Source organism: Physella acuta, unplaced genomic scaffold, assembly GCF_028476545.2.
Source record: "Physella acuta isolate Inbredline_101_S28 unplaced genomic scaffold, ASM2847654v3 ptg001086l, whole genome shotgun sequence".
Taxonomy (NCBI): Eukaryota; Metazoa; Mollusca; class Gastropoda; family Physidae; genus Physella; species Physella acuta.
The window spans coordinates 26,284-48,827 of NW_026732603.1; the positions used below are offsets into that span (position 1 = coordinate 26,284).

Consider the following 22,544-nt stretch of genomic DNA (forward strand, 5'->3'; position numbering starts at 1 on the left):
CTGTATTTGCGAGGTTCGACTTTGGGATGTATGTATTTGCGAGGTTCGACTTTGGGATGTCTGTATTTGCGAGGTTCGACTTTGGGATGTCTGTATTTGCGAGGTTCGACTTTGGGATGTCTGTATTTGCGAGGTTCGACTTTGGGATGTCTGTATTTGCGAGGTTCGACTTTGGGATGTTTTATTTGAGATGTTCGACTTTGGGATGTTTGTATTTGAATGGTTCGTGTTAGAGTAATTCGTATTTTAGAGGTTTGTATTTTATGTTTGTTACACCAAGAAAATTTAGCAAGCTGAACACACGTATCGACCATAACGCTTCTGAATAAACCCTAGACCGTTGGCGGAGATATCCAAATTAAGTGCATTTATGTGTAAAATATTTACGACCCAGCTAATCATATAAGTAAGCGGTAATTTCCTATAATTAGCTAACGAATTATAATAACTCGTGATGTATCTATACGCACATCAAAGGGAGGACGCAATAATTTAACATTATAGAGCGAGACTCGGGTAATATATCATCAGGGTTTAACGCCCGTAATTTATAATTATAATGTTAAATTCACGTAATACATAATCAAAGGGTTAAACTCCCAAAGGGCTTAAACTCCCATAAAGGTTAAACTCCAATATTTCCTTGTCATGGTTTAACCCCCATCATTTATAGAAAGAGTGTTAAAGCTCTTTTAGACGGCTACTACCACTGGATGTTAAACACTGTTAGAGGGTTAAATTCCCATAGTTCATCATTAGTGGGTTAAACTCCTATAGAGGGTTACGCTAGCCTAGACGGCTAAGCACATAGAGGGTTAAATTCCCTAAGAGGGTTAAACTCCCGTAATACAGGAACAGAGCGTTAAAGACCTACAATCGATGTGGAGGGAAGAAACCCAGACGGTGTCTGTTTTCAAGACGTTTTCCAACCTGGCATCTAAGCGGTGTCCAGACACAGCGTGGAAGCCAAACAAAAAAAATTTGTGGGCTAAATTTGATAAAAATGTTGGCCAAATTTGATAAAAATGTTGGCCAAATTTAATAAACCAATCTTAAAGTACAGAACTGGATCGGGTATTGTGTTAATGAGGTCAGCGCAAGGCGAGCTTAATCTTGTTTAAAACTTCCAACAGAGAAAATGTATCTGGCATTCTATTGAGTTCGTCTCGCAGTGCACAGGTCGCTACACGTAGAGGTGTAGATAATGCATCTGGGACATGAACATAACCCACAACACTTGGTTTAAACACCAATTTTTACGGAGTTGAGATGATCATCCATTCTCGTCCAAAAACCATTCTGGTTTGGTGTATGTTGTATTAAAAGAACACTACTTGGCTTTACTATGTATGTTGAACATATACTACAAGCGATTTATAAACACATAAATAGTATGCATTCATATATATATATATATATATATATATATATATATATATATATATATATATATATATATATATATATATATATATATATATACATACATACATACATACATAAATTGTGTTTAGAGACGTAGTTAGCGCCCAATAATTTAATGTTGAAAATTCCAATTGATTCTCCTTTCCCCGGATTAACGAAACCCAATTCACAGCTTTTATACACTTGGCCGTCAGCCTCTTATTAAAGCCGCTCTCTACTGTAATTGATAAAAGCGTTTTCTGGCTGAAGTGTTATCCTATATCCCTAGCACAGTTAAACAAAATGTCTGTTCATTCGTTGTTATAAATAACGATAAAAGCACGACATGTGTATAATTCTATATATCTATATATGTGTGTGTGCATATATACTAGTCACCTCTCATACAAAAGCTACCTAAGTCTAACAAAATCACACACACATTATAAATGCCCAGCCCCCTCTCCCACACACATTATAAATGCCCAGCCCCCTCTCCCACACACATTATAAATGCCCAGCCCTCTCTCCCACACACATTATAAATGCCCAGCCCCCTCTCCCACACACATTATAAATGCCCAGCCCCCTCTCCCACACACATTATAAATGCCCAGCCCCCTCTCCCACACACATTATAAATGCCCAGCCCCCTCTCCCACACAATTTACATAAGCCCCAGCCACCCCTACACGTACTTTACATAAGCCCAGCCACTTCCTCAACACAACTTACACAAGACCATCCACCTCCCTCACACAACATACACAAACCCATCTACCTCCCACACACAATTTACACAAGCCAAGTCACCCCCACACACAACTTACAGAAACCCATCCAACTCCCACACACAACACACAAGCCCATTTACCTCCCACGCAGAACCTTTACAATCACAAACCCACACACTACATTCACAAGCCAAAACCACCTCCCCCACACAATTTACACAAGCCCAATCTACCTCCCACACACAACATACACAAACCCATCCACCTCCCTCACACAACTTTCAATAAGCTCACCCACCTCCCACACACAACATACACAAGCCAAAACCACCTCCCTCACACAGCTTACAATAACCCATCCATCTCCCACACAACTTACACAAACCCATCCACCTCCCACACAACATACACAACCCCCCCCAACCCACACAGACAGACCTTAACCTAATCAGACCCTAACCCCTGCTATACTTCTGTCTCTCCTCTTCAGTCCCTCGACGCTCAGCCCATCAAATATTGAAGCCCCGGCTTCAACGTCTCGCTAATGCATCGAAAATTAAAACAAACACTGCCCCTTCTAGTAAAAAATATCTGACCCTTTTCTATACCACTCCAACCGCCATTTTTCTGTTATATCTTGTTATTTCTTTGTTATATTTTTCTCCCCCGGAACTTAATAACTAAAAAATATAAGCTTATTATTTTTGTATAACCGCACTCCTGATAATAAAATTACATTATTTTGTTTTTTGCTCACCGTGGAAATATATCTACTATACAACAGAATCGATTAGAGAAAGGGGGGGGGGGGGGAAAAGGGGGATTTAACGAGTGCGACGCCACCTACCCTATTCTCATGTGCAAACCGCTTATCTAATTTAATCCTAACGCTGGTGGGGCGAGAATAGGGCGCCTGGCCATCACAGACCCCCGCCCCCCCCCCTCCTCCCACCACTCACCCCCGCCCGTTGTTTCCCCAAAGCGTCAACTTGCTACATCAGCAGAATGGATGGTGAGGGGGTCCTATGGATGCAACACACAGCTGTGTATCCTATCTATTTCACTTTTTTGCTCTTATCTGGTTTTTATTTTTTTTAATTTTTTTTTATTTTTTTTAGTTTGGAGAAAAACACATCACATCACGTGATCGAGTTTGGCTTTTTATGTTTTTTTTAAATATTTTTATATATTTTTTTTTATTTTTCACAGTTTTGATTGTAGGTGTGATGTATGTATTGTAGCGAGGGCATTTCGGTTCAATAAAGCTGTGTTTCTGTCGTTGTTGTTTGTCTGCGGTAAGGTGTGGTGTGAAGGTGTGAGGTGGTGGCATGTCTTGGTGACAGGGTGTGAGGGTGTGAGGTGGTGGCATGTCTTGTTGACACGGTGTGAAGGTGTTTTTGTGATGCTAAGGTTGTTTTAGCTGTTTGGGGTCTCTACGACATTCCAGGGTCATGGCGTGCTAACCCGAAGTTCTCGAGTCTGGATCCCGGGTTCGAGTCCATGAGGCGTCCCTAAGTTCACCCAGCTTTAATGGGTACCTGACTTACGTTAGGGAAGATAAAAGCGGCTGGGAATAATGCTTCGCACACTATTATTCCATATGTCGAGGTCACAGAAACATATGAACTCTATTTCATCTACCCGCACGGGGGTCTTGGATATTACCCCCCCCCCCCCCCCCCGCGTCAATTACCCCCTCCCAATGCTGAAGAGCTCTAGCTCTAGCCCTAACCCCGAACACCATATACAAAGCTATAGATAACCTTAACCCTAACATCAATCCTAACCATCAACTCTAAACCTACATCTAAAACTAACACTAACCGTGTCACTAACAATAACCCTAACCATTACCCATATATTTACCCTAACCCTAACTTAACCTTAAATGACAAGGACAAAAATTAATGCGGGGGGGGGGGGGAGGTAGTTGCTCCTAGAGGGGTAATTGACGGGGGTGGATAATGTCCTGCTCCCCTGTATGGACCTCTAGGTACAAAAGGTAACCTTGCTCTTAGTTTAACACCGAGATATAATGCCCTTCTTGGCTGTCAATCATTGTACAGGTTGAACTAGTTGAAGAATTAATTATGATGGCATCAATAACACTCTAGTTATACATAATTGTTATGGAACGGCGTGGTGGGTTGGTATAACGCTCTACATATATGTTGTGAATACGGGCTCGAGTCCGTTAGGGAAAGTAGAGACTGCTGGGCACATTATTACACCGTTATATACCGAGAGCTTCCGCCTCCAAATGGATTATGTAAAGAGTATCTTAAGACATTGGTTGTTTAAATGAAGAGCTCAACTCATCAGAGGTAAATAAAACTTACTTCATTATGGTTTTAATGGATTGAGTGGTATTTGCCGGCTATATTTAATGTATACTGACATATGCAGATGATATTCTCCAAGTCATGTTATCTGTGTATTGTTATATGCAGACCATACTCAACAAAACCTTGCATATATATAGTGGCATATGCCGAGGATATTATTCAAGTAATGGAGTGTAGTGGTAGGTCTATATTCAAACGATACGCAACTAATAGTGGCGTGTATGTAGTGATATATGCAGACCATACTCAAGTAGAAGTGGCATAAATGTAGTGGCAATTGTAGATGATACTCACCTAATAGAGGCATGTATGTAGTGGTATCTACAAACGATACTCACCTAATAGAGGCATGTATGTAGTGGTATCTACAAACGATACTCACCTAATAGAGGCATGTATGTAGTGGTATCTACAAACGATACTCACCTAATAGAGGCATGTATTCATTGGTATATATAACGATACTCACCTAGTAGTGGCATGTATTCAGTGGTATATATAACGATACTCACCTAGTAGTGGCATGTATGTAGTGGTATATACAAACGTTACTCACCTAGTAGTGGCATATGCAAGGTCCCAGGCGGTAAATTCTTCTCCAAAAGTCGCAGGAGCACAAAGAAGGCGATGAAAATGGCGAGACCTGTTGTCATGACAAAGTAGTATGTAGTGGGTAGTATGTAATAGTAGTATTTACTAGTAGTATTTAGTAGTAGTATTTATATTAGTATGTAATAGTAGTATTTAACAGTAGTACTTATATTAGTATTTATATCAGATTTGTAAAATATTATTTATGGAAGATCGAAGCATTAACATTTAGTACTAGTATGTAGTAGTATAGTAGTATTATGTTCAGTATTATTAAATAATAGTATTTGATAGTAGTACTTATAGTAGTTTTGTAAAATAGTATATATTCAAGTATAAAGCATTATTATCTATTAAAAGTATGGAGTAGTAGTATTTACAAACATAGAAATCATTATAATTTAGTCGTATATTGTAGTAGAAGTATTCAGTAGTAGAATGTATTCATATGTAAATTGGTCGTATTTAGTAGTAGGACTAGGAAGTAGTACGAATGTACAGTAGTAATTTGTAGTAGTAGTATTTCCAGTAGGAGTATTATTATAGTGGTATTCATAAGCAGTATCTAGTCATATGATGTAGTTGTAGTGTATTAAATAGTAGTATTGTGTTCTAAAATTGGGTAATAGTATCAAATAGTAGAATTTAAAAGCGGCAGCAGTGAGTATCAGTATTTACTTGTATGTTAATACATACTATGTAGATTTGTTATCTTTCTCTTTATTATTATTAACATAATAATGACTCATAAAAAATCGTAAAACAAAGGTCTTTGAAAAACCTAGCTAGTTTTGCCTAATTTAATTTTATTTGCAAGGTTTACAAACTCATTAATTTGTGTCACCTGTCTCACCTGTCTCACCTAACTGTCTCACCTAACTGTCTCACCTAACTGTCTCACATTATTGCCACCTAATTGTATCACCTAACTACTTAGCGTTTCTCACCTAACTGTCTCACATAATTGTCACCTAATTGTATCACCTAACTACTTAGCGTGTCTCACATAACTACTAAGCGTGTCTCACCTAACTGTCACCTACTGTGTCACCTAATTGTGTCAGCTAACTGTCTCACCTAACTGTCTCACCTGTCTCACCTAACTGTCTCACCTAACTGTCTCACCTGTCTCACCTAACTGTCTCACCTAACCACTAAACATGTCTCACCTAGCTGTCTCACCTAACTGTCTCACCTAACTGTCTCACCTAACTGTCTCTCCTGTCCAACCTAACTGTCTCTCCTAACTGTCTCTCCTAACTGTCTCACCTAACTGTCTCACCTAACTGTCTCACCTAACTGTCTCACCTAACTGTCTCACCTAACTGTCTCACCTGTCTCACCTAACTGTCTCGCCTAACCATTAAGCGTGTCTCACCTAACTGCATCTTGGCCGGCGACTCTGGCGGAATGAAGAACAGCACCAGTGTGATGGTAGTCAACAAGATACACGGTAAGATCAGGATGTAGTTGTACAGGGCTGATCGACGTTGGAAGACAATGTGGTAGTACAGCTCTACTCTAGACTCGTTCGTGTTGCGGACGTTCTTGATGTGACGGTAGGCGGGAACGTCCAGGATAGACCTGCGGGGAGGAGTAGCTTCTGGTACAGGTACACTAACACACAGGTATTAATGATGTATTGGTAGAGGTTTACTGGCACCCAGGTATTAAAAAGCACCTGCTAGAGGTACACTAGCACCCAGGTATTAAGGAAACATCTGGTAGAGGTACACTAGCACACAAGTATTAAACATTAAACTTTATCTAGAACATTCATGTAGGTCGGACACACCACTACTTATAAACTGGTGGTCGTCAACATTTATTTTTTCAACGTTATCGAAGCCCCCCTTTCAGACCGTACGATCAATAGTGCAGACGAATTAGAGTTCCTAAGTTTCTTAACCTCTGCATATTAAAGGGATGGTATGGTCAGCACTATGCCCAGCCTCCTTTACTTTCCCCAACGTGAGTTAGATGGACTCAGGAACGTCTTGCATTCTCTGATCTTGACCAAGATTCGAACACAAGACCTTTGGAGTAGCAGTCGATAGCACTACCACCCGACCAATCCCGTCCCATATATATATATATATATATATATATATATATATATATATATATATATATATATATATATATATATATATATATATATATATATATATATATATGTACGTGTTGTGTATGTGTGTCTGTGTGGTATACAATAGATGCTAAGGCAGATGCTATGACCACTAAGAACTCACCAAGAACTACTCTCGATGTACTCTGTAAGATCTATCCACTCCTTGCCACCGTAGAAGCTCAGATCCAGCTTATCATAGCTGTACGTCCAGGAGCCGAACTTGAGCGTGCAGTTCTGGACGTCAAACGGAAAGACGTAGACGTCGATGAGACAGGAGCTGCGGTAGACGACCTGCGGGACGTGGTAGATGTCGCCGTTGTGGTTGACGATGCAGAGGGCGTCACGGTGTTCTTTGAGACGGAGGTCTGCGCTGGAAGAAGTTTCAGAACCGTTGTGTGTTGGGTCGAGGTGGGGGATATAATGATTGCTGGGTAGTATATTGAGACTTAGATTTTTTAATTCTTAAATGCAAAAACTGCTCAGATTAAAAAAAAACAACAAGTTAATAAAAAGTCTAGTGACAATTTAAGCGCAATTTCCTCATGTTATCTAAAAATAGATAGTGATCAAGTTTGTTTTTAAAAAATGTGAAAAAATGATTAGGCCTAGCGAATCAAAACCTTGTAATTGTAACTCCCTATCACTCTCATATAAATTATAAATAAATTAATAGGGTACAAAAATGACGTTTGAATTAGTAAGTAAAAAATAAACTTATAGCAAGATCTAAAAGACAGCGAAAAATAGATTATTTTGACACATCCCTCTCCCCATAGATCTATATCTATATATTGCTATATAGTACTGTAGTGTATTATGTTCATAACCCGTAGCTCTGTCGTAGCGTAAAGCACACACGGGGACAAAACACAAGACGTATAATGCTGGGGTGCGTTCAAGCTAGGAGAACGTTCGGTTTGTAGGTGTTTATGTAATTTTAAAAAAAAAAATTGTGACCGAACGAAAGGATATTTTTGAAAACTTTCTTCGACAATATTGTTTTAAATTATGACAGGAATCGATTGGTAAATGTTTCAAGTCGCTAAGTGGTCTGGTTGCCGAGATATGGGCCAAAAACTGCATTTTTTTCGAGGTTTTTTGACTTTTCCGGGAAATCCAGGAAGGAATTCCGGGAATTTATTTGGCCCGCAATCATCCTCGGAACTTGCTTAACATATTTGCTTTTGAAACTAGTCCTCGATATTGCTTCGTTGAGGAGGAGATACGACTTAAAGCTGCGGACACATCCAGCCAAAAACTGCATTTTTTCGAGGTGTTTTGGCTTTTCCGGGAAATCCAGGAAGGAATTCCGGGAATTTTTTTGGCCCACAATCATCCTCGGAACTTGCTTAACATATTTGCTTTTGGAACTAGCCCTCGATATTGCTTCGTTGAGGAGGAGATACGACTTAAACCTGGGAACACACATCCATCCAGAAATGACAAGTTAATAATCGCAATTCCTGTAAGGAAATTGCGCTAATAAGGAAATTGCGCTAAAAACTATACATTAATGTTGTTACCATTCAAAGAAGACATAAACTTAAAAGCAACTATGTGTTTTTTTCCTAATTTTAAAAATATTTTTTAATATATACTTTTAAAACAACTAAGGAAAAGTACTCTTTGTAGGACAATTTCACTAGTTTGTGTTTGAATCCTGCGGCAATTTATATTGAGTATTTACACGATTTTGAAATAATTCTTAATTATTTATTTGTGAATAGTCATCGGATGTTGAATGGACATCAGACTATGATTTCAAGAATACTGACTCAAACCGTAAAGCTTCAGGTTATAAGCTGCTTGCTCTAATGCTCGAACTTTCTTGAGTTAGATCCGCCTCGCTCATTTAGCTTACCAGATGGGTTAGCCATGAGTTAAGAAAATACCGCAGTGCGTTAGTTGAGTTTTATGTATCTTGTGCTACTATATCACGTCCTACTATATCACGTCCTACTATATCACGTCCTACTATATCTTGTCCTACTATATCGCGTCGTACTGTATCGCGTCTTACCATAGCGAAGTTGTAGCCTACAATAGCCTATCTACGGCTCAAAATAGCGTTTGTGAAACGTTGAATAGTCAAAACTAATGTATGTGTAGCCAACAATAACCTGTGTATAGCCAAGAAAGACGCATGTATAGCTTAGAATAACGTTTCTATAACGTTACTATTGCGTATGTGTAGTCTACTATATCTTACATGTTGCCTACAATAACGACTATTTAGTCGACTATAGGGGTCGGAGTGGTCGAGTTGGTAAAGCTCAAGGCTGCTAAACCGAAAAGTTCGAACTCTCGGGGAGATGAGGCTCGTTAGCTGGGGACAGCAACTCTTCTAGGAGAGACAACTCCAAAAACAAACAACTGCTGCCTTGTAGTTTGTTCTTGGTTGGACAAAGGCTATGGAAGCAAATCCAAAAAGAAATGCAGGCTAAAATCATAACAAGTTGACACGTATCCTTAATTTTGTTGGAGGGGGGTCTTACAATAGCTTATTTGTAGCCTATAATGTGTAGCCTACTACAGGTTTATGTGTAACCTAAAACAATATACTTGTAGCCTACAAAGGCAATATGAAGCGTACAAATGTCGTATGTGTAGAGTCCTATGTGGTATAACCCCATCAACAGCTGATGTTGCAAGCACCCCATACATTATTACCCCTCCCCCCCCCTCTAAACGTGTCATACATTTTTACAAGCTTTTATTTAACTCACTTCCTCGTCAGTCGTCAGTCTAGACGGAAACGCAGGAGTGAAAATTCGGACAGTTCTACTTGACCGATACGATTCACAGTTGGCACGTGGGTCAAGACATGAAGACAATGCAATCTGAAACTAAATTTGACTTAATTGGATGCCTAATTAATTTTTTATGAATTAATTAAAATTTGGACCGAATTAGTAGGCATGTCTAGCCAACCACACCACACGCGTCATCACCTTCAATAGCTGCGCCATCACGTAATGGCTGCGTTCAAAAACCATTGCGCGCCTACTGAACGTGATGTTCAGTAGGCGCGCAATGGTTTTTAGTCATGTAACTCTATTGTAGATAAAACATGTAAAGTACTGAAAAAAAAATTCATAAAAAACGTTTTAATAACAAGCTTTTATGTAATGATGCACTAAAAAGTAGAAAATAAATTATAGACTACTATTTAAATAACTATAAAGAAAAGCGTGGGTGTCTTCCTTAACATTAGTAAAGGTATCCAATAGATACTAAAGTGACCCACGCTTTTCTTTATAGTTATTTAAATAGTAGTCTATAATTTATTTTCTACTTTTTAGTGCATCATTACATAAAAGCTTGTTATTAAAACGTTTTTTATGAATTTTTTTTATTTTATTTTACAAACTATTTCCCAACCAAACAAGCTAGAGCCCTTTTGTTGTAACAATGTCCCAATCAATCTTTCTCTTTTTTTAAAAAAAGCAAATGAAGGCAACGAAACAATGGCTTTTAATGGGGGTGTGGGTGTGTGTGGGTGTGTGTGGGTGTGTGTGGGTGTGTGTGTGGGTGTGGGTGGAGTTTTGGATTTGAAACAAAGAGTTATGGGTGTGCTGGATCTTAAGGACATTTGTTTTAAATATTTATCGATTTAGCAGAGTTTGATCGATTGAATTACAATTTGTTAAGAGATTAACTTTAAAAAAAAATCAGAGCTGTTGTAAGCTTTAAGGGAATTGTTGAGTTGTGAAATAAATAATTGTAGAATATTGTTTGTTTATTTATCGTAACAGTAAACCTTAGTTGCTTTAATTTAAAAAAAAAACGCCTGGCATTTTTAGGATAGTCTTGAGTAAATTAAACACAGGTGACAAGAATTAAACTTCCCAGTGTTTTAACTTTTAACGGTAAAAGTCTATTGCTTTAGACTGCTTAAGTTAATTGATTTTTTTTCTCCAATTCAACAAATAGCAACCCTAGAAGAAATCACGAACGTTAAAAGCCAGCGAAGCTCTCATCAACGTTCATCTTTTGTCCGTCAAACATCAGCCATCAAATCCATCCGTACACCGCCCAAATCTCCCAAACCAACGCGCCCTCGAGCTAGCCGTCCCTAGATCGGGCGATTTATTTCCCCCAGATTAGATCACGTTTAACGACATACGATTCTTCTTGGAGGGTCTCCGGGGCTTTTTGCTCCGTGCTCCTTGTATTAGGGCTCTCGGCCAGTGCTCTATCTGGGGGTGGGGGTAAGATGTAGGATTGTGCGTGGGGGTGGGGGGATTGCGTATGCATTTTCTGTGTTTTTAATTCTCGATTAAGATAATTGTTAAGACGAGATAGATTTTTTTATTATTTAAATCAGGATAAATGGGTACGATATTTTTTTTAAATCGATTTTTTTTTTACTTTAGAGACTAGGATGTGATATATCTGATACTGCTAAAGCAGTGGTAAACATAATATTTATAGAAATACACGTCACTACATAGCAGTCGTCTGCCAACAATCGTCACCCCACCCCACCCACCCACCCCAACCCAAAACCCCCACACAACCCCCACCCCACACACACCTCTATTGACACACACAGATCTTACTAGCTGTGTAGTTTGATGTCTGCTGTCTACCCCCACCCCCACACTCCACACACCCTTACCCCCACACACCCCCAACACTTACTAGTTGTGCAGCTTGATGTCAGGTGTCTATCCCCACCCCCACCCCCAACCCCACAAACCCACACACTCCCACCCACACACTCCCACCCACACACCCCACACACCCCACACACAGATTTACTAGTTGTGCAGCTTGATGTCTGCTGTCTACCCCCACCACCACCACCCCCACACTCCACACACCCTTACCCCCACACACACCCCACACACCCCACACACTTACTAGTTGTGCAGCTTGATGTCAGGTGTCCAGACGTTATGACAGGGTATCCTGACATTAAACACGTGACCATAGTCTTCAGGTTTCCAGGAGATATAGGCGTCGTGCCATTCCTGGAAAGAGAAACGCGAGTCATTCTGTAAAGGGAGATGTTTGTGTAAAGAGAAATGTTTGTGTAAACAGAACTACAGACCAGACATATTTAAGTAAAGAGAGATGTTTGTGTAAACAGAACTACAGACCAGACATATTTAAGTAAAGAGAGATGTGTGTGTAAACAGAACTACATACTAGAAATATTTCTGTAAAGTGAGACTTTTTTTGTAAACAGAACTACATACTATATATATTTCTGTAAAGTGAGACTTTTTTTGTAAACAGAAAAACATACTAGAAATATTTCTGTAAAGAGAGATGCTTGTGTAAACAGAACTACATACTAGATATATTTCTGTAAAGAGAGATGTTTTTGTAAACAGAACTACAGACCAGTCAGTTTTAAGTAAAGAGAAACAACAAACCAGATGGATTTTTGCAAAAAACTAGACCAGTTAGATTTTTTCTACATTGAAACAACAGACCAGAGGCGTAGTGAGGGAGGGGGGGGGGGGGGCAGGTGGTGCGGGCCGCACCGTGTGACACCATTTATGGGGGTGACACCAAGGCAAAAAATAGCAAAATATATAGAGAAAAACTTGAGTAGAGGGTGCAAATCGAAAGTTTGAGGAAAGGGGGGGGGGGCAAACATTTGAAAGTTTGTCCCCGGGAAGGGTCGCTACGCCTCTGGGGGGGGGGGGGGGTGACACCATTAAGTGCCGCACCGGGTGACACCCGACCTCGCTACGCCACTGCTACAGACTATATAGATTTATCTACATAGAAACAACAGACCAGTTAGATTTCTGTACATTGAAACAATGTACATGAAAACAATCGACTACATTTCTATGAACAGTTCCGGAAACACTGCCACTGTGAGAGTTAAATATTTGTTCCGGGTATTATTGACGACCCCTTTTTTAAATGTCTACCTGCGCCCCAAAACGAAACTGTTCCTACGCAATATTCGGTTACTCGTCACTCCTTATTTCTTCACTTCCGGTCACTACTTACTTTCATCGTCCACTAACTAGGCCAATTAGAGCCTAGGCCGTCCACCGGCCGGACCGTCGTTGGTCCAGGATCGAAGGATCGATAATCAATCACCGGTGTAGTGTGACTGGTTAGCGGAAATGTAATCGGGGTGCGCTTGTGATATGAGGCTGACCGGAGGGTGACCATAACTGTTAATTGATCGTCTGCGCCGGCTTGAGAAGGCTGTGTATGTGTGCGGGTGTGTATGTCTGTGTATGTGTGTGTTTGTGTGTGAGGGTTTAGGCAGTTTAACTCTACCCTGAGCCCCTAGGATGTCTATTTTATTTAGCTTGCTCAGTATGTGTGTGTTTGTTTGTGTGTGTGTGTATGTGTATGTGTGTGCGTGTGAAAGGGTTTCAGCCGTTTCTCTTCACGGGGCGCCTAGGATAAGTTTTTTTAAAGGCTATTATTTAGCTTTCTCAGTATGTCTGTGTTTGTGTGCGTGCGTTCGTGCGTGCGTGTGTGTGTGTGCGTGTGTGTATGTGTGTATGTGTGTGTGTGTGGCTCCGCAAATCTTGGAATCTTACTTTAGCCCACTTCCCATTGTCCGACTGAGTTGACATTTCGGCACAGTGGTAGATCTTTAGGTGACAATACGAGAATATCGAATATGTTTATGATAGGATTTGAACAGTTACCCTACACTGACCCCTTGGAGGTTTTTTCTTTCAAAATACGTGTTGACGTTATGCCCTACGTTGAGCTCATCATTTACTTTAATTTGCGTCGCACATATTGTGACATTAAATATGCACAAAACAACATGATATACTTGATACCATCTATGTGCGGCACTTTATCCTTATAGATATGCACTAAACCGTGTCAGAAGAAGGATATATTGCATTTCAAAATGTGTATAATGCATGATATGCTAAACGGAATACTGTTAAAATTATGATAGATCCTATGTGTAGTGTGCATGGTGTGTGTTACACGTAGTATGCTTCATCCATACACATTATGCTTCTAGGATTAATGATGCAGCTAATCAGATGCGATGTAAATCCACATGTAATCCTTCATGACGGTGAGAGCATTAACTTAAACTTATTTTCAACTGGCTTAAAATATGAAAAGGGGTACAAGGATACTGTAATTTCCTATTTCTGTCTTCTCTTCGACGGGCAGTGCCTACTCCCCCCCCCCCCTCCCCCGGGACACGTCCACCGACCCCCATACCGGATGAAATAATAAAAATATTAAATTTCTAAAGAAAATTTGTACTTTAACAACTGTCACTGCCCTCTAAAAGTTTCAGGTAACCTCTGAAAATTCCAAATGCCCCCCCCCCCCTCCCCTCACTGAAAAAAATTTCTGGAATACAGTTTGGCAGGATATCAGTTTTGAGATATCTTCATGTATTTGTGACAAAAGCGCCGTAAAGCTCTATTTTAAAACTGTTTTTTAATGTCATTTTAATGAAGCAAACTACATTGTTTCGTTTAAAGAAGCAAGAAAATAATTCGAAATTTTGCAGAACCACAAGAGTTCCCCGTAAAACCATCGTTATTCAAGGTCTTCAGATCCAATTCCTGGACATACTTTAGAGTTAAAATCATCGTTAAACATCCTTCAAGAGTGGCTGTACAAGACATCATCAGCTGAAGGTGCTACAACGACTCAAATTGTTATAGAAGTTCACATAGTGTTGTACAGATTATATTTTCTTTTAGAAGAATGCGAGGCTTTCTTCATAGCTACGAAACCTAACACTAAGCCGCTTTTTAAATTGATTATGCTTATGGTATATATTTGATTTTGTAATACTTGTTTTACACCAACTGTATATTTTAAAATTCACACAAACGTATACACAAAAAAATAGAACTTTTATATTGTTAAAAAAATTTAAAATCCCACATTTTTATATGATCTATCCCATAACCCCCCCCCCCACCCCCCATCTTTCCCCGACAACATTTAAATTCTTAGTGACACGCTGACTTCGTATGCCGAAAATAACTCTAATTTTTTATTTAATGAAATGCGTGATTGCTGCTAAAAAGGTTACCTTTTATTGAAGTTAGTTATTGGAGAAAAAGACTTCCTTGTTCAGTTTTGTTTGTATACGAACGGCAATTGAGTTTCCAGGATTGTGAAAACCTATTTAGAGTACTGAACTAAACGAAACAAAACAAGTTTTGTAGTGTCTGAATCTGGTCTAAAGCGTAGGAGTTTTCTAAAGGTTCGTGTTTTGTTCAACGTTGGTTTTCTTTAGTTAAATTAACTATTTGGAAGATGATGGGATAATGTAGTCTCTAAAAATATCTGGATGGTCAGTATTTGAACTTTGCATTATTTTTAGTTATTTGGATATGGGTCATCTAGGTAGGTATCATGTGACCAGTGGTCATTTGGTCATGAGGTTACATAATTTGATGTTACAGAACCGATCTCATAATCATGTTTCTTCCAGGCATCTCTGCCCCATCCCCCCACCCCCCGAAGAGAGTCTACCGCCCCTCCCGTCACCCCGAACGAAATGGAATTTATAGAAAATATATACTTTTAACAGTGTTCGCTCCTTCCCCCTCAACGAAAATTTTAGTCGCCCCCCCTCCGAAAATTTCAAATTTCAAGTGCCCCCCCCCCCCCCGGGATATCAATCTGGAAGAAACACTGCTCATAATATACCACTACAGAAGAAGATGCTGTATTGCGATTGCAACCAAATACAGGGATAAACAAAAGGGGAAAAGCATGAGGTAAAATATTACCTGGAATTTACAGGTAAAATAATTGTTGAACTGACATTATTTGATCAGGTGTTGACGGTGGGTGATTGTACGACAACAGGTTAAATTTACACATGGGCCTAATATATTTATCATAGCAAAATGTCATGGTTGTTTTTACATTGTAATTGGTTTATTTCAAGTTAGTGTAAGGAGGTAAAGGAATGTATAACAGTACCGAAAATATGTTCCCAGATATAGAGAGTAAGGATGGTGTGATGGTACTTAAGGTTTGATCTGTGAGAGTTAGGATGGTTTGATGGTACTCAGATATTTTCCCATATGAAAGAATAAAAATGGTATGATGGTACACTAGTACTTATCTTAGATGTGGGTCAAAAACTATAAGATGGTATGGACTAATTTCAGATGGTGAGTATATGCAGGTAAAGATTAGTATGAAGCACTGAATACTTGATTTAATTTGTTGATAAAAATACAAGATGGTATGATGCTACGCTAAAGATGGTATGATGGTACTCATCATTTGATCTCTAATAGTGATAACCTACATGATGGTATGCATAATCTGATATCTGTGTATTAGGATTGTACACTCGATATAATCCCAGATTACAGTCACGATCTGATCAAAAGATTTTGCTAAACTACAGGATGTGCTATGATGCGTGTTCTGTGAGTACAAATTGGTGCGAATAAATCTCGGTGCAGGTGTGTTATAAACGAATGGAAGTGTGACGTGCATAAAAGACAGTGACATTGAAGGTAGAGAACGTTGTTGCTGTAGAATGAATGCTAGGTAGATTGGGTTATGATGTTGGTGTGGAAGGACATTTGTGTCCTGTAAATGACCAGTCTACTTGGATTCTAAACTGATGTTGTTAGTACTTTTTTATTAAAACCAAAAAAAAAAAGAAATAAGTATCCTGTCTAGTTTATTCATATGTGTGTGACCAAAGAATATTGGTAGTGGAACGACAACAATAATGGTATGGAAAGGTGAAGCCCTCTCACAGCAGCCTTAACATGATGGTATAAAGGTTATATCGATCTGATCCAAAGATTCAGCTAAACTACAGAATGATATAACGGTACATTTTTAACAGAAGATTTGGCTAAACTACCGGATGGTATAACGGTACTCACAATATGATCCAAAGATTCAGCTAAACTACTGGATCGTATAACGGTAGCCTACTCATAACATAACCCTAGGATTCAGCTAAACTATAGGATTGTATAACGGTACTCGCGATCTGGATTCAGGATTCAGCTAAATTGCAGGATGGTATAATGGTACTTAAAATATAATCCTATGATTCAGCTAAACTATAGGATGGTATAACGGTTCTCACAATATGATCTTAGGATTCAGCTAAACTGCAGGATTGTATAACCGAACTCACAATTTGATCCTAGAATTCAGCTAAACTACCGGATAATATAACGGTACAAATGTATTAGAAGATCCAGCTAAACTACAGGATGGTATAGCGGTTCTCACAATCTGATCCTAGAAAATTCAGCTAAACTACCGGATGGTATAGCGGTACTCACGATATTATCCTAGGATTCAGCTAAACTACCGGATGGTATAACAGTACTCACAATAGGATCCTAGGATCTACCTAAACTAACGAATGGTATAACAGTACTCACAATATAACCCTAGGATTCAGCTAAACTACCGGATGGTATAACGGTTCTCACAATCTGATCCTAGGATTCAGCTCAACTACCGGAGGTTATAACGTTACTCACAATCTGATTCTAGAATTCAGCTCAACTACCGGATGTTATAACGTTACTCACAATCTGATTCTAGAATTCAGCTCAACTACCGGATGTTATAACGTTACTCACAATCTGATCCTAGGATTCAACTCAACTACCGGAGGTTATAACGGTACTCACGATCTGGTCCCAAATGTTGAGAGTCAGGATCTGCTCCTGCTCATTGAGACCCATGATCTGCTGCAGCTGGACGGCGAACTTGACGTTGAGGGTGTCGTTGTAGCGCAGCACCGGCCGGCTGTAGATGGTCCTCATCTTGTACGACTCCAGGATGCTCTTGACCACGATCTCCTCCCACGACAGCTCGTCCAGGTGAGATTTTTTCTCATTTCTTTTCGCAGTGGCTGCTGGGGATAGAGTACACAAGGAAAAATATGCACTCACAGATTACATGCTTTATTAGATTAAACCCTGGACTCACACAATTACAATTTAAAAAATAAAATAAACCGGGAGTGATCTCCCCTAAACTTTTCTCGAATATTCTTATACTAGGCATGCTGCCCAGCTTTGCTTAGGCGTTCGAAAACATTGAGAATTTGAATGCTTAATTAATTCGCCCGAGGGTCGGTCTACGACCTCAGGAGTTATGAAGAGGTTCCTCCGTGGACATTTTTTTTCGATTTATAGCTCATATAAGGCGCCGGTCAGTCGAGGTCAGTTTTGACCCCATCATCGTAGACTTTTCGGCCAACCGGCCCCCGTGTTCTGTCGCCCCAAGGCAAGATCCTGCCAAATTTGAAGCGCCTGCGGCGCCGGGAAGTGTCCTGTCGGGCACCCGACAACTTTGCTTTATATATTATGGAGATTAGCAAATTGCATAGATAAACAAAGATTTCAATAAAGTAATTAAGGCCTGAAATACTTTAGTATAGAAATGTATTACTTGAATAGATGAATCTAGAATATCTAGATCTAGAATCCAAATAAATAAAATAAATTTTATGAGTTTAGGCCGGAAAAATTGTATTGTGTACATTTCATAGTGTACGTAGATCTAAATCAAATTTGAATGAAATAGTTCATTTCTTTTTATTCTAAACACGGCAGATGACGTCATTAGTTAATGTATAAGCAATAGTGACGTCACAGTTTTATGCGTTCTTTTTCACATTTATTAATGCTTTTCTGGTTGCATAAATAATACTGTTTCTCTACATTCGAATACGCCTTTAATTTTTATTTTTCTTCTTTAAATAAAATTGTGGTTATACATTTAAAACATCTAACATATCATTTTCAACAAAAGTCCGTATAAAGTTCTCCATATATCGCTGCCGTTTCTGACGTGATGTCCGGCGAAAATATTTTGCGGACAGACAGAGAGAGAGAGAGCGAGAGAGAGAGAGAGAGAGAGAGAGAAGTGCGCACATGGGGAATTATATATTAGGATAACACAACGGGGGATGGCAACTCGGGATATAGACAGTATTTTTAATCCCTTTTTAATTACTTAAACTTTTTAAAATAGTATAGAATCTCATAGAAAAAAAGAATTGCGCACCAAGTGAACGCCAAACAATCTGTGTATAATAGTGCGGAATATTATTAGTACTTTATAAATTCACATGCGTTTTTTGAAAAATCGGAAATAGCGTAAATTACTATTTCCGGTCAACAGAAATTACTCAAAATTTGAAAAAAGGCAGAAAAGTAGATGTTTTACTTATATGTGAAATTTTGTTTCATCTATCTGAAACAGTAATCAAGTTATAGGCTTTTGAAAAATTGAAAGTAGAATTAGTTTTACGTTCGGTTACCGGAAATCGCTGAAAAGCTGACACAGAACTACAAATTACATATAATACTTGTATGTGCAATTTCATCAACCTAGCTGTAACAGTACTCAAGTAAAAACCTAAAACGTCGAGATTTGCAAGTATCTCGATATTTTTGTGCACGATTACTATATTTTCTCTATACTTCGTAGACGAGAAAGTAAAAATATGCACTCACAGATTACGTGCAGAATTAGATTAAACCCCGGAACAACACAATTTTAAAAATTGGAGATTAAACTATGCCTGCTCAAATAGCATTTTGCACTATCATTTTAAATTAAAAAGCTTTCAGATTAAGCGATGCAGTCTCAAATTAAACGGTTTATTTTTAGATTTAAAAAGTGCAAATATCTGATTAAATGATGCAAGCCTTTAATTAAATGGCGCACTCTCATAGAAAAAATTGCACTCTCCAATATAAAATTGGACACTCAGATTTATACGGTGATTTGTATGGTACGCTGATTACAAGGCACACGACGGGATGAAACTTCCAGTGTTTCTTCCAGTCTTTTTTCTCCGGGAGGGGGGCGGGGGGGTGGGACTTGATATTTTCGAGGGGGGGGGGGTAGAGGGCGGTCAATATTTTTCGGGGGGGGGGGGGGGGGGGGCTGGTGTAAGTTTATATGTATATGTATAAGTATATGTAAAAGTATAGGCCTATAGAAGAAACTCTGGATCATTCACCCTCAGATTGCCTCAAAGCAACCTACCCACTTCCATTAAAAAAATTGCTCTTATTTAATATTTACTTAAACGGTGAGTTCCTTCAAATAATTAACAACTCTTTTATCAAAAGATTTTATTATCAAGTAATACGTCGTTGTTAAACATTAAACACAATCTATAAAGAATAGTTTTGTGTCTTTGTGTGTAAAATAAGGAACTCTATTTGAACATCTATCTAGAGATTATATATTGAATATAAAATTGTATATATATATATATATATATATATATATATATATATATATATATATATATATATATATATATATATATATATATATATGCATGCATGTATTATCTAAACATATATCTAACTATGTTTATGCTAGTGTAAATAAATTGCTTGCATTGTTTTAATTTTTAAGCAATTCTGATAGACGTTGAATTTAATGAAGAAATACAACATTGTTGTGTGCTGTGACTTGGTGGGGCAAGTTTCAGCCTTGCTGTTGTCTGCTTACAAGCACCCAGCTTTGATCTGCTTACAACTCCATAAGCACCCAACTTTGGTCTGCTTACCAGCACCCACCATTGATCTACTCACAACGACACAAGCACCCAAGCCTGAACCACCAGCCCCACACTTTACCTACCTATAACTGTGAGCATCAGAGCGACACCACCAGCCCCACACTTTACCTACCTATAACTGTGTGCATCAGAGCGACACCACCAGCCCCACACTTTACCTACCTATAACTGTGAACATCAGAGCGACACCACCAGCCCCACACTTTACCTACCTATAACTGTGTGCATCAGAGCGACACCACCAGCCCCACACTTTACCTACCTATAACTGTGAACATCAGAGCGACACCACTAACCCCACACTTTACCTACCTATAACTGTGAACATCAGAGCGACACCACTAACCCCACACTTTACCTACCTATAACTGTGAACATCAGAGCGACACCACTAACCCCACACTTTACCTACCTATAACTGTGAACATCAGAGCGACACCACCAGCCCCACACTTTACCTACCTATAACTGTGAACATCAGAGCGACACCACTAACCCCACACTTTACCTACCTATAACTGTGAACATCAGAGCGACACCACTAACCCCACACTTTACCTACCTATAACTGTGAACATCAGAGCGACACCACCAGCCCCACACCTACCTATAACTGTGTGCATCAGAGCGACACCACCAGCCCCACACCTACCTATAACTGTGAACATCAGAGCGACACCACCAGCCCCACACTTTACCTACCTATAACTGTGAACATCAGAGCGACACCACCAGCCCCACACTTTACCTACCTATAACTGTGAACATCAGAGCGACACCACCAGCCCCACACTTTACCTACCTATAACTGTGAGCATCAGAGCGACACCACCAGCCCCACACTTTACCTACCTATAACTGTGAACATCAGAGCGACACCACCAGCCCCACACTTTACCTACCTATAACTGTGAGCATCAGAGCGACACCACCAGCCCCACACTTTACCTACCTATAACTGTGAACATCAGAGCGACACCACCAGCCCCACACTTTACCTACCTATAACTGTGAACATCAGAGCGACACCACCAGCCCCACACTTTACCTACCTATAACTGTGAACATCAGAGCGACACCACCAGCCCCACACTTTACCTACCTATAACTGTGTGCATCAGAGCGACACCACCAGCCCCACACTTTACCTACCTATAACTGTGAACATCAGAGCGACACCACTAACCCCACACTTTACCTACCTATAACTGTGAACATCAGAGCGACACCACTAACCCCACACTTTACCTACCTATAACTGTGAACATCAGAGCGACACCACCAGCCCCACACTTTACCTACCTATAACTGTGAGCATCAGAGCGACACCACCAGCCCCACACCTACCTATAACTGTGTGCATCAGAGCGACACCACCAGCCCCACACTTTACCTACCTATAACTGTGAACATCAGACCGACACCACCAGCCCCACACCTACCTATAACTGTGAGCATCAGAGCGACGACAACGACAGTGGTCCAAAGATGGCAGAACGGTTCCATTCCAGGCCGGATACTGCCACGCCCTGTGGAGGGATGGGCAGAGGTTCAATTAATGATGGAGGGATGGGCAGAATAATGAGGTTCAATTAATGATTGAGGGATGGACAGAGGTTCAATTAATGATGGAGGGGTGGACAGAATAATGAGGTTCAATTAATGTTGGAAGGATGGACAGAATAATGAGGTTCAAATAATGATAGAGGGATGGACAGATGTTCAATTAAATGGGATGGACAGTATAATTAGATTCAATTCATGAAGGAGGGATGGGCAGAATAATGATGTTCAATTAACGATGGAGG

General features: G+C 39.6%; 1 protein-coding gene across 1 annotated transcript in view; it reads right to left on the reverse strand.

Annotated features, from left to right (window-relative positions):
• The window catches only part of LOC131955605 (neuronal acetylcholine receptor subunit beta-3), a 96,825-nt gene that overhangs the window by 16,127 nt on the left and 58,154 nt on the right, over positions 1–22,544 (reverse strand). Inside the window, exons 2-7 of the mRNA XM_059319783.1 lie at positions 22,179–22,265; positions 17,816–18,042; positions 12,072–12,181; positions 7,327–7,575; positions 6,453–6,658; positions 5,040–5,126 (exon numbers count right to left, since the gene is read on the reverse strand). Of these exons, the coding sequence (XP_059175766.1) occupies positions 5,040–5,126; positions 6,453–6,658; positions 7,327–7,575; positions 12,072–12,181; positions 17,816–18,042; positions 22,179–22,265 (966 nt within the window). The remainder of the gene's footprint in view (positions 1–5,039; positions 5,127–6,452; positions 6,659–7,326; positions 7,576–12,071; positions 12,182–17,815; positions 18,043–22,178; positions 22,266–22,544) is intronic.